At 45.7% G+C, this 16,725-nt stretch overlaps 1 protein-coding gene across 7 annotated transcripts in view; it reads right to left on the bottom strand.

The window, feature by feature from the left end:
- Nucleotides 1–394: 394 nt before the first annotated feature.
- rnf220a (ring finger protein 220a) overlaps nt 395–16,725 on the bottom strand; it is a 164,450-nt gene continuing 148,119 nt past the window's right edge. For 2 of the 7 annotated variants that reach the window (XM_069164431.1, XM_069164432.1), the window contains exons 12-15: nt 12,312–12,423; nt 7,700–7,894; nt 7,161–7,235; nt 395–2,385 (exon numbers count right to left, since the gene is read on the bottom strand). In XM_069164431.1, coding sequence (XP_069020532.1) covers nt 2,314–2,385; nt 7,161–7,235; nt 7,700–7,894; nt 12,312–12,423 — 454 coding nt within the window. In that variant the 3' untranslated portion in view covers nt 395–2,313. The other 5 variants (XM_069164433.1, XM_069164435.1, XR_011179016.1 and 2 more) reach the window with 4 other exon arrangements.

Raw genomic sequence — 16,725 nt, 5'->3', positions numbered from 1 at the left:
CTGTGTACGTCCATGTTCACTCGCTGCCATTCTTCTTCCTGTGTTTGTTGGCGCTGATCCAAAGTTTCATGGAAATGATTAAAAGATTTGGACGTAATGGATTAAATTACAAGGGAAATAGCCAGAAGAACACTGAATATGTAGGGTAGATTGTTGAACTGAAATCCAAACTTCAAGCCGAGTGGTATGATTGCAAACTTTAAAATACTGACCTACCGACAATTGAATTATAAGAAAAGTCTCACACATAAAGTCTCATTAAAAAAAAAAAGCACATGAACAGAATGTGTATTTTACATTGATCCCATCTTTCCAACCTTTTTCCCGGTGAACACTCGAACACTTTTCTCCCCGTCTTATTTCACCCCCCAGGTTGCGTGAACAGGCCCACTCATGGTATTTGAGAAGTTTTATTTTTTCATTTTTTTTTCAGTCTTTCTTACAACAATACAGACATCACAGAATACATAGTTTTACAAACACAAAAGCACACCACCACCTTGGCTGCTGATGCTGCTGCCGTACAGGGAAGGGGGAGGGGGAGGAGGGGAGGGGGAGGGTTTGCTGCGGGTTTCTGGAGGTTACCAGTTCAGCTGTGGCCATCCTTCTTTTCCAGAGGCTTCCCTCATCCGGTAGAGCTCAGAAAGAACCTGCTCTTTCTTGGCGTGGAGGGGAGGTTGCCATTCTGGGACCTTTTTTTTTTTTTTTTTTCATATTTTTTTTTTTTTTGCAGCATAGCAGAATGAGAACAGTGAAAAAAAGCTTTCTTTTCAGACATGTAGGGGTCAAACAAAAACAAAAGTGTCTAGACTATGATCTGAGCATGTTACTCCGACTGACAGGAAGCAGAGGGGGGTGGTGAAAGGAAAAGGCTCAGCTGGACAATGTTTCAACTAAAGAGCAGGTCTATCGTTCTGCTTGTTTTGCAGGAAATCTTGGCCAATAAGAATCTCTCCATTCAGTAAAACTAACACAACATCTGTCCTCGCGTCATGTTAGATCTACAGCGTTTCAGGGTACTCTGCTGCAGAAAAATTACACCACCTAAATCTTGACCATCTAGTCTCGAGTAGTTTATTATTACTTACATTTTTTTTAAATTCCTGTACAGTCAAATACAACTTCAATGGATCTTCAAATGATCTTTTATTTTTTTTTTTTAAAATACAGAAGGCTTTTGTTTTTTATTTATTCCAGCCATATTTTTTTTTTTTTATTATTTTTTTTACCCCAAACATCATTCCCGAACCCTTCCAACTAAAAACAGGACTTTGATATTATATACTTCTGTATGTCTGCTGATGGTAATGTATGTGTGTGTTTGTGTGTGTGTACAATGTGTGTGAACTCTATGTCATTTACACCCAACATTGTAAACATACATAGAACTATATTACATGTGCTTGCACTGCATCTTGGAGGGAGGGGGAGAGGCGGAGGGGGAGGGTGATGGGGATGGGGATGGGAGGGGATTTTGGTTTACTTCACTAGAACACCACGAAAGACAGGAAGAAGGGAGAAGAAGTAGGCGAGGAGGGGGAGGAGGGGGAGTGTGAAACTCCTTTTCACGGTTGTGAGGTTATTCTCAGTTTGGTTGAAAGCTCAGTTTTAGTGGACAGGCCCCTTTTTTTTTTTTATTCTCTTCAACAACAGTTCCACAAAGACACACGTTTTCTCTGCAGCGGGGAACAAAAAAAAACAAAACAAAAGAAGCTTTCTGTCAAGTCATCAGGGTCGAGCCTGTCGTCCAGCACCACTGAAATGTCGAAGAAGAGCCAGCAGGGGGGGGGGGGGGGGGGGGAGAAAAATACATTTGAATGCACGTATTAAGAAGTTCCTTTCAGGCCCACCTCCTGCAGCAGGAAGCTGACGGTCTCAGCAGGGCGTTCAGGGTCTCCACTGACTTTAAGTCCTTCAGATGGAGAAACCCCAGCAGTACATGTAGAGGGAGTCATGTCAGCGAGGTGAGGGGGAAACAGGCCTGCAGGCCATCAAGGGGCCGAAGGGCTCCATATTATATTTTTTTGCGTGAGAGGATGACGAGGCAGACAGCCAGAGAGTCAATAAGTGCTGCTCAGTCATTCCTTTCAGCCTCCTCAGAGAGCCAGCAGAGTCTGTGTGACAGCAGTCTTGTCTCTCGTCTCTCGTCTCTCGTCTCCGAGTGCTCCTGGAGGCTTCGGAGCTTCTGACTCGGGCCACGGCGGAGCGAGAGAGAAACAAATGATGGTCAACGGGGAGGAAGATAAAATCCAAGATGGAGGAATGGACTGGAGGGACGAAGAGGCAGGGGGACGGGGGACGGGGTTGTGCTTTTTACAAGTAGACACGCCTCAGGTCTCCGGGTGAGGTGATGGTGTTGCACTGCGGGCACAGCTTCTTGTTCCCCTGTGAAAGATGGACAGACAACAGTTAGCTTGTTTGCTCAAGCGAAGACTTCAGAGGAATTCCGATCTCTCTCGTGTTTATTGGAGTTAGTCTGCAGAGCAACTGACGGTAACTGAGCAGGATAAGGTGTTGTGGAGGACACGCCTTCTGACCCCTCCCCGTTCTATTGGCTCCTTCTGCTCCTCACGCTTATCATGTTTCCACCACACTAACAGTAGAGTTGCCAAGGAGTGAAATTTCAGCAAAGATAACGTCACGAAAATGAGTACTCGGAACCGACGACGAGCAGTTTTAGAGTCGTTGTTTTTGTTTTTTTTAACTTTCTGTCGACACGTGCTGGAAAAATATCAAGTTACTTGATCATGAAAATAACGATTAGTAGAAGACCTGCAGCCTCAGACTTTCTGTTGTGATGTAGAAGACACTTTCACCAGGATCAGTCACCTGTGTCGGGGCTGCAGGCTCATAATTCAACGTGGGTTTTTTTTTGTGACAATTTCCCAACGCCTCACAGATGGATGGAAACGGGTGATGTAATTCTCACTACCTTCTCCTCCTCCTCCTCCTCCTCCTCCTGTGTGAATGTGAACCACCTTGCAGTCTTCCCCTCTGCACTGCTTTGATAGTGTGCCATCTGCAGTAAAGCAGCAGGTGATAATATGTAACACAGGGCTGACAGTGTAACAAGGCTGGGACTGGGTGGTCTCCACCACTATCCTCCACCTCCACCCTCCGTTACCAGTCAGCTTGTTTCCTTCCTTGTGTTGGCTGCCAACTGCAGGCCACTGGATGCAGATGTATGAGGAAATGCGGTGATACAAATGGAGGAGAGAAATGTTTTAATAGCAATAAAAGAAGTCTTAAAAACTCCTTTATTTCCTGTGTTGTGATTGAAGGCCATCCTAAGTGTCACGTCATCTCAAAACGTGACCCGTTACATATTTTGTGCTACAACCCATCACTAAAGTATCTCTGTGGTACGTGGAGATTTCAGCAGTCCACTGTAATGTGTGTAGACAGTGTGGTTAAAAAGTCAAAGTTTGTGAGTTTGGTTCCCCCCCCCCCCCAGAAAACACTGGGTGCAACATGTAACACAGGTCCAACCGAATGCAGCGAGCTCAGAGCTGGAATACCTGCAGCTTTAAACGGTCAGTACCCAAAGTACCGGGCTCGTCTGACCCCCAAAGATTTATAGGTTTCTTTTCCTGTAAGCCTCTGACTAAACACACACACACACACACACACACACACACACACACACACACACACACACACACACACAGAGCCTCCGTTGGGGCGAGGTGGGTGAAGAGTCTGACCGATATCACACACTCCTGATAAGAGGATTTGTGGCTCCAGAGAACTCTCAACAGTCGGGAAGAAGAAAGGAAAGTATGGCGGGCGTAGAAAAGGGAACGAGAGAGGGAGGATGCGCAGAAAAGATCGGGATGATTTAACGTGGATACGCAGAGGTTTTTGTGGCAGCACTGGATATGGGGTTTTCCAGATTTTTTCGATACTAATAATGAAACAGAGCACACGTTGCAAATAAGAAAATGTAATTTATTTTAGATGCTTTACTTTTACGCAAGTGAACATGTTTATCCAGTTTATCCTAACAATCCCTACTTTTTAAAATGTTTGCACAAGAACGTAACAAAACAGTAGAAAACCAACTCGGTTAAATTCAGATGTAAATCCGGATCCGTATGATCAAATAAAATAAGAATTAGACTATTAATTTGATCAGATATTCAGAGCCCATTTTTCAAATGATGGATGCATCACCAAACTTACTGAACTTTTCTTAACTCTCAAACAAGCATGTCTTTACATCACCAGCTCACATCGAGTAATGCTTTTTTCCTGCTGTTGTATCATTGATCATCTTAAACAGATGGACAGTTTGTTCATCCGTGTAAACAGACATTTATAAACTGCAATATTTCCTAATATCTCCACAGAGTTCATTAAACCTCTCAACGGTTCCTGATAGTTACACCTGACAACCAATGTTAAAAGAGAAGTCTGCATCTGTGCAGTGGGCATTGTGTTTTGGGGTTGTCTGTACTTCCATCCAGTGCTCCTGAATGTGACATCAGAGGAACGCCTGGAGGTTCACTCGGACTCAGAGGAACTGAAAAGGTTTTGGTGTTCAAAGGTCAAAAATCCAAGTTACTAGAATGTCTGTTGCATTCTTCTGAACACGATGTCTCAAAAAACGCCCGGAAAAACTTTCTTCAAGTTTGGCACAAAGGTTCACTTGGATGAAGGGTTTGTGACACTGATCTTCAGTGGCTACCTGGAAACTATCGTGAGTTCAAGGATCTTTTGTTCTCTCTAGTTGAAGATGTGTTTAGGAATTTGTCGCTTCTTTGCAGCAACATCCCCATTTAAAGCATCGTCTGCCGTCATGGCGACGACTTCCTGTTCAATCTGAATCCGTTTTATTTGCTGAGCATGTGAACACATCAGGACTCCTTCAAAGTCTCGCTACATATATGATTCGAGTGCGGAGAGATGTGGATGTAAGCTGCAACTTGACTGGTGGAGGCGTAACGCCACGAGGTGGTAATCCTCGTGAGCGAGCTTTCCTCCTGTTTGTTTGCCGGCCCGGCCCGACCCGGCCCGGCCCGGCTCTCCGGTGTAGTGTAGACGGTAAGCGTGCGTGGGTGTGTGCCTGTCATGCTGCGCTGCAGCTGCCTTGCTCATTAAAGCGGTAAGAGGCTCGGTTGACATTAACTACATTCCCGGGCATTTACTTTGATCAGCACAGCCCTCCAATTTTTTTATAGCAGTCTCCGGGCTATGAGTTTAATGCTCCATACATTAGAGCGGCGATCGCAGCATACTCTGCACACACTCAGAAAATTCAGGTACACGGCAGATGGAAACGATGAAGCCCATTCGAGACTGTTTCCTCTTAAAGACTGAATAACGGGAACATCTGAAAACGTACAAGTAATTCCTAAAACATGCCCAGACAGCTGCTTTGTTTTTACACTCACGTGGGGTTCTTCATCAATCAGTATTGATCTTAAATTGAATTCATGTTCCAGACGATCATTAGCAAATTTATAAACATGAACATACTTGATAACAGCTGGCGCACTGCGACGCTCCGTCAGCTCAAAGTATCACTGAAGCTGATGGAGTTCCTCGTCGACCTTTGTGGTATCCTCTCATGAACTCAAAGCTACACGCTGTCTGAGACACAATCTATCGCTGAATGAGGCAAAGAAATGGTGAGCTGATGAAAGCACGTGCATTGTCAATATTAGATTTGAATAAGCTGGATGTCTGCGGCATCACAAGTGGCGCACAGTTAGCGACGTGTTCTCCATCACCCGATGGTCGTTCCATCAGAGAGCGTGGGCGGAGCTAACGCAACATGTCAACAAACGGTTATCACACAGACAACACTCTCTGAGGATGTACATTCAAGAATTGGACAAACTGAATATTTGACTGCCACGGATGCTTCATAAAAGGTTTGGAGATTATTCAAAGATTTTTAGTACATGCGTCGATCCTATTGGATGCATGAATGTATGCAAGATATTTATTGGATAATAAATATCCAGGGCTGTACACAACTCAAAATATCGCCAGTCGGATTGGGCTGTTCAAATAGACTCAGCTGTTGGGCGGTCAGCGGCAGAGGTGTCTCTGTTGGTGTCTCAAAACACACTCAGTCGACTGAAGAGTCTCCGGCTAACAATTCCTTTAACCCTCCCAATAGTCGACTCTGGACGAAGGTAGGCTACATCTCATCTGCAGGTCCATGCCATGCGACAATAACACAAGGTGACTCTGGAACTTTTTCTCTTTTAACCCCTAAAACACAATAATGGTTGATGTTTCCTGAGAGATCTTGGTTCCATTTGTACTGAAACACAACTTCAATCTGTGTGTACAACAGTGACACTTGCACTCTCTGCCCTTCTCTGTGTATCTCGTCCTGTAATCATCCTGTAAATATGCTGCGAGTGTGTTGAAATAGTGTCGTCACAATGGTAGAACTGATTTTGTATCGTATTCTCTAACGCGGCACCAATAGTGATGGCTTCCCCTGCGGTTCAAAACTGGCAACAGAGCGTGCAGGTGAGGAGGAAGAGGCTTGAGGAAGAAAAGGTGACAGAACAGGAAACCAGCGATATAAAAGCAAGCGAGACATCGACAATATCGTAGGACACGTGGAGAGAAAAAAGGCGATAACAGCAAAGAAATCAGAGAGCTGGCGAGTCGACTGTTTATCCTCCCGGCAGCAGGAACACTGTTTTCCTCCACGCTCCATTTACCACATTAGTACCAGCTAATTACACACTACTGAATATATTAGACTAACTAATAACCAACAGGACCACTGAGGTGTGTGTGTGTGTGTGTGTGTGTGTGTGTGTGTGTGTGTGTGTGTGTGTGCAGACCTGAGGCTGTGTGTAGAAGTCATTGGAGGTTAGAGTTGACCACTTTATTCCAACGTTTTAACAAGCCTTTTGGGGACTATTCCATCTAAGCTTTTTCCCTACCGAGACTACGAGTGTTTGCGTTGGCTGGACGGAGTGTGCAGCGAGAGAACGGCTCATTTGGGGAATATTCCATTTTAGTTCCTCCCTATGGGGCACGAATACAGAGAAACTCACTGACTATGAAATGGGGCTGCAATAACTGCATGTCATGAGGAGTTGCCCCGCAGCGCAGAAAAGTGTGTGTGTGTGTGTGTGTGTGTGTGTGTGTGTGTGTGTGTGTGTGTGTGTGTGTGTGTTTGAGCGTACCAGAGTCCTGAGCCAGCATTCTTCACAATGGACGTGCCAGCACTGGATGGAGGTGAGCGGCATCGTGTAGGAGTCCTAAAAAACAAAAAACAAAAGTAAAACAACAAAATTACATCAAATTAACAGGACACACACAAACAAACAAAACACAGGCCAATTACCAACACACAAACAACACTGTACATTCCCTGACCAACCAACAGCATCAAACCACTAACGATGAAACGACACAGCCAGCAGCCACAGAACCACTGAGCAAGGCAGCATGGGGGCAACGGAACCGTCAACCTGTCACACACACGTGTACAGACACGACATCGGAGCAGGCAACGAGCAGAGACGGAGGGAGGCAGGCAGAGGGAGGAGAAGATGGGGGAGAAAGCCGTGAAGCAGCCCTGTTGGGCGCTCTTTTCTTTTCCTCTAGAAAAGAGCAGAGATGGGGTATATGGGTGGTGGTGGTGGTGGTGGTGGTGGGAGGGGCGGGGCGGGGTACGGGGAGGAGAGGAGGGAGGGAGGGAGGGAGGGAGGGAGTGCCTTACCCTCCGTAGGGGCTGTGGGAGGAGCCTCTTTATGCCGCTGCCGTAGCCACCAATCACAAGGCCCCTGTACAGGCAGTACAGGCCGAGGGGGAGGGACTTAGGCTGCCTCTCTCCGACCTCATTGGCCAGTGGCCGGGGCCCTGGCCACGCCCCTATGCTCTTGATCTCCGCGCCTGACTGGAAAGCAGGCTTCCTCTGCGGAAGGAGGGGAAGGTGGGGGAGGACAGGTAGGGGTGGGGGGAGGAGAGGAGGGGGGGGGGCGAAAGGTGGCAGCTAATCATAGAGCTGGGCTTGTACTGAACGCAAACGCAACAGTGCAACAAACGCGTGTGCACAAACACAAACAGACCCGCACAAACACAAACAGACCCTCACAAACACAAACAGACCCTCACAAACACAAACAGACCTTCACACACACAAACAGACCCTCACAAACACAAACAGACCTTCACACACACAAACAGACCTTCACACACACAAACAGACCCTCACACACACAAACAGACCTTCACACACACAAACAGACCCTCACACACACAAACAGACCCTCACACACACAAACAGACCCTCACAAACACAAACAGACCCTCACAAACACAAACAGACCTTCACACACACAAACAGACCCTCACACACACAAACAGACCCTCACAAACACAAACAGACCCTCACAAACACAAACAGACCCTCACACACACAAACAGACCTTCACACACACAAACAGACCCTCACACACACAAACAGACCCTCACACACACAAACAGACCCTCACAAACACAAACAGACCCTCACAAACACAAACAGACCCTCACACACACAAACAGACCCTCACAAACACAAACAGACCCTCACACACACAAACAGACACTCACACACACAAACAGACCCTCACACACACAAACAGACCTTCACACACACAAACAGACCTTCACACACACAAACAGACCCTCACAAACACAAACAGACCCTCACAAACACAAACAGACCTTCACACACACAAACAGACCCTCACACACACAAACAGACCCTCACACACACAAACAGACCCTCACAAACACAAACAGACCCTCACAAACACAAACAGACCTTCACACACACAAACAGACCCTCACACACACAAACAGACCCTCACACACACAAACAGACCCTCACAAACACAAACAGACCCTCACACACACAAACAGACCCTCACAAACACAAACAGACCCTCACACACACAAACAGACCCTCACAAACACAAACAGACCCTCACAAACACAAACAGACCCTCACACACACAAACAGACCCTCACAAACACAAACAGACCCTCACACACACAAACAGACACTCACACACACAAACAGACCCTCACAAACACAAACAGACCCTCACACACACAAACAGACCCTCACAAACACAAACAGACCCTCACAAACACAAACAGACCCTCACAAACACAAACAGACCTTCACACACACAAACAGACCCTCACACACACAAACAGACCCTCACACACACAAACAGACCCTCACAAACACAAACAGACCCTCACAAACACAAACAGACCTTCACACACACAAACAGACCCTCACACACACAAACAGACCCTCACACACACAAACAGACCCTCACAAACACAAACAGACCCTCACAAACACAAACAGACCTTCACACACACAAACAGACCCTCACACACACAAACAGACCCTCACAAACACAAACAGACCCTCACAAACACAAACAGACCCTCACACACACAAACAGACCTTCACACACACAAACAGACCCTCACACACACAAACAGACCCTCACACACACAAACAGACCCTCACAAACACAAACAGACCCTCACAAACACAAACAGACCCTCACACACACAAACAGACCTTCACACACACAAACAGACCCTCACACACACAAACAGACCCTCACACACACAAACAGACCCTCACACACACAAACAGACCCTCACAAACACAAACAGACCCTCACAAACACAAACAGACCCTCACACACACAAACAGACACTCACACACACAAACAGACCCTCACACACACAAACAGACCTTCACACACACAAACAGACCTTCACACACACAAACACAAACAGACCCGCACAAACACAAACAGACCCGCACAAACACTCAGATGTCGGCGCCAACGACCGAAGTGAAATGAGGCTCGAGAACGACTTCACTCGCTGATGAAAGCTAAAATTCTGAAACAGGAAAAGCTCAGAATTAAGATGTCGTTGTTTCCAGCTGAGAAGTGAAAGGATTCCTTCTGGAAGATGACGGGAATGTTGAAATGAACGGCTTCATCATCCACTGACGCCGCTAACGGAAGGATGCACGAAGGACAGCTTGGTTGAGTGTTTATGGTTCTCATTCTGCCGTTTCATAAAACGGTTATTCTACCAGTGTTTCACGCTCCCGTGTCTCATGAAGGATGGAGTTGTGCCTTCGACTCGCAGCGCAGCAGAAACACGGGTGAACATTACTAGAGTAGATGACAGCTACACTTGTACCAGCCTGAAAAAAAGCAAACACAATAAAAGCCTAAAGTTAACCTATCGATGGACAAACCTCGACCTCAAACTGCTGAAAACCAGACCAGGATATCAGCATTTTAAAATACACCCGACATGTATTTACTGAAGGTCGAACGGATGCCAATGTTAGCAAGCTAGCAGCCAACTTATCCCGACCCCCAAAGAAACACTGATTCTATGTTACTTTTGTCTTCGTTTCTTTCTTGTGTGATTGTCTTTGTTTCATTAACACCGTCTTGAAGACGGGCTGCGAGTAGAACAACTACCACTTTTTAAGAATACTGTTTTGAATAAGTTGCGTTTGTAAAACTACTTACAGAAATCTTAACGTGATAAATCTGAAGTTCCCCTCCTTAACTTAGATGGAGGTAGAAATCCACTGAGCTTCTCAGGTCAACTTGGCTACAGCAGGAGAACATTTGTTTTCCAGTGATATACGTCTACCGAAGGTTACAATTAGTGAGAAACTCGTGCAGCGGTGGTGTTTCTCCCCGAGATGCTCTGAATTTACTCGGAGGCGGCGGTGAAAACCTCCAGCTTCTCCTGCAGACCGGTGAGAGTCATGTGATGACTTTTAGATGAGACACAGTGACAGGTTAAAGACAGACAGAGACGGATTAGATGGCAAGCCTCCGTGTGTGTGTGTGTGTGTGTGTGTGTGTGTGTGTGTGTGTGTGTGTGTGTGTGTGTGTGTGTGTGTGAGAGAGAGAGAGAGAGAGAGATGAGGGACAGTGACAGATGAGGAGAGAAGAGCCGTGTGTCCGTGGGGCAGTGAGTGATCGATCGTTGTGCCTTGCCCTCCGTGTCACCTCAGGCACCCAGCGACCTTTAGGAAGCGTAAGCGTCGGTAATTACCCGCTTTACACACACACACACACACACACACACACACACACACACACACACACACACACACAGGATGCCGATGCTGCACTGTCCACAAGCTTGAAGGATGACAGGGTGGGTACTTGACACTAAGTGGGGAACACAAACACTGATGTGGGGATGGAGGTCCGGCTGCATCTCAAGTGTCTGATGAACATGAACACTGTCTCTCATTCTTCATCCTGCCTGACGGACGACGTGTGACTCATATTATTGATCTGAGAGTCCAAACAATCATCGATACAAGCTGTGAGGTGATGGAGCATGAACAAAGCAATACCTCGACAGAGTTTGTTCAGATTAACAAAGATATTTTATAATTCGAATACATTTTGAGCCTCATATGAAGCACTTGCTTTAAATCCGATGGTAAAGGAAAATATTAGCTCTGGAATCTTTAGTTGTTGTTCGTTTTTTTTTTTTTAGCACAACAGCCATTTACGCCAGCAGACGATCCTGTCGACTTGCAAAGCCATGCAAGGGCCACGAGCCCCCAACAACACAGCAGCCCCACAACAACACCAGCAGCACTCACACCGTGGAAACATTCCCAGAAAGTGTAGAAATGAGATGCACAGAGCTCCTACATGCACACGTATGCAGCACAAACAGCACAATACACTAACATCGTTTCAAAAGAGCAAACTTTTTAAATGGACTTTGGCTTGTAAAGTAATACGAGAGCAAATTGGGCAAAGGGCCGTGTGATGGGAACTATATCAGATGATTCCCACTAACTGTGGGCTGGATCCTCAGGGGGATCATGGATCTCTGAAAATCAGGTTAAACCTGCACCTCTTGTGAGAAATACCGTAAATCTGGGGAAGGGGAGGATGGGAGGACTTGGAGAGGCGCTTATGGGATAGACATTGTCAGCCCTTGTGATGTCTTTGGCCTAATAATGTGGACTTTGGAGGACTCCACCACTGAGCGGGGCCACAGTATCTGTGGGCACCGGTTTGCTAGATTCAAGGACAAAAGGAGGACCAACATCCTCTTTGGAGTTCCCTCATGGTTTCTGTGGAGAATCATCTCCTTCATAAACTGCTTTAACTAACTGATTCTAAACGATTCTTAAACTACTTGTTCATGGTGCTACATAAAGTTTTAGAAATGCTGGATGTTTCTGACCTAGGTGTGATACTCCCATTGAGCCTGGATGTGCAGACAAACAGCAGGAGTGTGAGACTCACCATGCAGATGAGACACTTGTATCGGTCTCCTCGCAGTATCTGCTTCTCCAGCTCTCTGATTCGAGCCTTCAGAGCCTCCATGGTGGTAGCCGTGGACTCCTCCTCCGTTACCCTGGACGCAGGAGGACAGAAACAAAGACAGATTTAGGTTCAGGTCCAGATCAATGAGCGCTGTGAAAAATACTTCTGGAGTCATCTTTTCAGGTTTGTTAAGAAGTTAATTTACACCGACACACGGTGGCTAACTCTTCCTTTGTGTGCTGAACTCGGCAGGATCTCACTTGCTGGTTTTTCAAAACCTCCAGTCTGGAATTTGGTTTGATATTTTGGAGCCAGAAATGACCATATGTGGGTGAACTGAGAACACTGAGTTCAATTGAGTTCTCAAAAGGAGCGATTTAAGCAAATGACACCATAATGACTTGTGGAAAACAATTATGGACTAATTTTATGAAAGAAGTTCAAACTTTTTGAATTGGAGTCTATTGGAGCCCGAGGTTTTTTTTGGCGCCACCCTTCAGTGGTATTGCACTTTACAGAACTTTTGCATTGGCTTCCCTTTTCAGAGCCAGCCACTACGTCCATTTCCTTATACAGTTTGTGTCCCGAACACAAGAAAACAACAATCATGTCTTGTCGGTAGCTTCTCTGTGATTCATCTGTGAGTCGCACAACTCAATCGGGCTCTTCAGCAATATCACTACATTCAAATATACGTGTTTAATCCCCTGATGTCAGTTTAATGTACTCCTCCTACCTCTACGTGAGTGTATCATTGCTCCTTTCTCTACAGACGTTCATTCAATAGTATCTGACTATGTCTCTTTCTGCCATGCAGAGCTGCTCTCTGTCCCCCTCTACGTTATACAACATGTTTCTATTGAACCTTCTCGTCTCTGTAGCTCAATACACGGTTAGACATCTCTGACTCCACTCGCCTTCTCTTTTTCACTGCGTCCAATATATAGTATTTACATCCTGCTATTTAACACATCTGTATCCTCAAAGGCCCCATCGTACCAGATTTATAACTTCAGCCTCCTCCTCTCCTATTCATTTTGGCTCTGACGCCACTCCCCTTTACCCCCCCCCATCTCGTCAGGTTTAACTTAAACGCCCTGTTGTCTTTTCCTTCCATCCTCTACATCTTCTCGTCTGTTTTTTGTCCATCTATCCTTCACTGGTTATTTCCCAGCCTCTGTATTTATCTCCTCATCTCGTGTCCTTGCTTCAACCCTCCCTCCCTCCATCCATCCCACCCAGCATCCTCCGTTTCTTCCGGCCTCTGATTAATGCGCTGCGTGATAACAGAAAATGTGTGTTTAACACTGTCCGGCAGCATATGAAGCAGCCATAACTAAATCAATACGGACGACGCACAGACCACAACGCTGATGATGATGATGATGATGAGGATGATTCGCCGCGCGGAGACGAGCCAGCTGGTGTTTATTATTGCCATCCACTCCTTCTCTGGAAAGATGCAGTAGTGAGTGTGTGTGTGTGTGTGTGTGTGTGTGTGTGTGTGTGTGTGTGTGTGTGTTTTAAAGAGTGTGTGCATTTATGGTGATGTGGTCATTTTGCAGCCTGATAGCTAGCTGATCTATGGTATTGATCGGGATGGGGAAGGACAAGCGGAGAGAGGGAAGGGAGGGTGCGTGCAAAAGAGAGCAATAAGTGGCTCTGTGTGTGTGTGTGTGTGTGTGTGTGTGTGTGTGTGTGTGTGTGTGTGGCCTAGGATACGGCTCAATTTGCTGCATCCACTGACAGCAGAGGGGACCAGCTACAGGGGAAAAGAAACGAGGACAGCTTTCTGTAAAACAGCAGTAGTTTCACGCTGCATTTCCTTCCTTCATATCATCAAACCAGCTCATTAAAATAAATTGAACATTTAAACTAAATTGAAGATTGAATTAAAATGAATCATTTCAGCTTCGCGTGGCGATCACCGGACTCCCTGAGACACCGCAGCGTTGAGCTGCACAGCAATGATTGCTCATGACTGCAGAAATGCGTCCAGGAGGAGAACATACAACTCTTCAATACTCAACCACGAGATATTCCCTGATTATATGTTTGCTTCTGAGGAATCTCAGTTTTGGTTTGCTGGCGGGTTTTCATTCATTTCTGGTAACTACTGTAAAGTAATTTAAGTCCATTTTTCAAGAAGAAACCGGATCCATTGTGACTCCACCTTCTCCAGAGTTTGGATTTTCAGGTTTCTCTACATTTTTTATGTAACTGTAAACAGGAAGATCATTTATGTAATCTTTGATCCGACAAATCAATCAATACCCACATTAGGCTCTTTTAATTTGTTTTACAACTATCCCTCACAAAATGAATCGATAGATATTTTAATGACTCGATTTCCATCACTTTCCTTCCTCTGTGGGGAAACCAGAGTCACACTCGGTCACAGAGCATCATCACCGAGGCCACAGGATCTCAGGCCTTGTTCAGACTGCCAGCCCAAATCTGTTTTAGGTCACATCCAGATTGTACGCTATAATAACTGATGTTTGAAAACTCTGGACAGCAGAACACCCACAAAATGTGATTTTTGCAAATGAGATCCAAACCATGTTTGAGGTGATTTAAAATATGATTTCAATCGGATTTCTACGGATGCGTCTCAGTCCGGACACTCGGATCGGATTTCGCAACACAATGACGACGTCATTTTCAGGATGACAGAATGAGCAGAATCCGTGCGACCACGAGCAGAGCGCTATCAGAGTCAAGATTTTGGCGCGATGGAGTACAACGAGAACAAGAGTCCGCGGACAGACGCTGAAATAAATTGTCTGCTGGCACTTTGCTTCCGTGCTGGAAAGTGTATGTCGTTACCACAGCAACCCATGCAGACAAGTTGGTGCAGTCCGAACAAAGCTTTGCAGTCAGCACGTCACCTCGCCACCACAAATGTAGCAGGAGGTTCCATTTCCTTTGTCAGATCTCTGGGGAAAGTCGACCTGCTCCTCCCTGTAACCCCGTCTCCGTCCCATGTCTATAAAGACCTGGCCGGACTCGCCACCCCCGCGCCTTATAAACTGCTTTACCCTCTCCTCTTATTAGGGCCGAGCTTGTAAAAAGCCATTTAGTCTTGATTAGCATGCAAGCTTATAAAGCAGCGGTGGACTCTGGGCTGGACAGAGCTGGACGGGGGTTGTCTCTCAAACAAGGCCGTCTCTTCTTTTTAACGGCTCCAATAAATCCTTCTGTCGCCCAGAACTCTACCGGGGGGGTTCTCCTTCATCGCCCGAAAAAGGGGTGGAAAAAAAAGGAACGTTTTTAAAAAGATTTGATTAATTTTCTCCAAACAACACTCACCTCTCCTACCTATTGTCTTTTCTATGGCTGTGGTGAATATTCATTTAGTGATTTGTAGAAAGAAAGACTTTGGTTAATGTTCCAATCCTGTAAAAACATGTTAATCTTTCTGTATGCAGCTTTAGCCATCTAAACTGGGGTCGGAGGGGGGAGGAGGTGTGGACGGAGGAGGTGCAGAGATTTAATGGAGGTAAAGAAGAGAACAAGATGACTTCACAGGGCCAAGCGAAGGAAAGACAACTCTCTGGGGCTGAATATGACATGTAGGAAGATAAACAGCCTCTCAACCAGCAGAACCACAAGTAAAAATCCTTGAGTTTAAGAACATTCTGCTGTTTGTGTACGCCGCTGATTTAAGCTGACTCGGGGGTTTTCAAGCTTTTCAGTCTCTGAGCCAAAATAAGAATATTTATCTCACTCTGGGACCCAGGTTTAGCAAACATGTCATGGAGACTCAGAAACAAACTGATGGTTCCTTTTGGGTTCCAGCCTGAACTGTGAGGTATTCCTGGATCAGAAACTAAAAACCAAGAGCAGGACTTTGCTCTCTTTTGGGGCAGCAGTAAGTTTCAATGAAAATGAGTCTCAGGAGGAGACCAACATTATTTATGCTGCTTTAAAACACACATTTTACCCATGTCGTATGGGTTGTATGAATGCAGGTACAACTTTGACGACTTTTGGTTCATTTTCTATCTCATCACAGCGCGTTAGGGTTTGATAACGTTTTAGTGCATCCGATTCTGCATTTCAAAATCATATTAGAATCCTTTTAGATACCAAACACAATCTTTAGGATGAGTTATAGGCAATTAAAAGTATTTGGAATTAAAAAAATTAACTTAAAGTTACCATCTCAAAGATCTTCCATTTGGTTGTCTTTGGCACCACCTGTGGTGATAAATGGTAACTGCAGCTGTGTTTTTGGACTTCACGTCCCAAAAATCAAAACAAGGTCGCCTGTCAAGAGCGAGTTGAACAGTGAGCCTGTTGAGTTAGCTCCACCTACCCTCTCCGGTGGAACAACCACTCGGGGTGATGGGAAACCTTCGAGATTCTTCCCGGGAACGTTGTCACAGAC

The sequence above is a fragment of the Embiotoca jacksoni genome, unplaced genomic scaffold (genome assembly GCF_022577435.1).
Source record: "Embiotoca jacksoni isolate LCO1_2020_lvr unplaced genomic scaffold, fEmbJac1.0.p SCAF_31, whole genome shotgun sequence".
NCBI lineage: Eukaryota > Metazoa > Chordata > Actinopteri > Embiotocidae > Embiotoca > Embiotoca jacksoni.
Note: the sequence above shows the minus strand (reverse complement) of the source record. Positions and strands in the feature narration are given on the sequence as shown.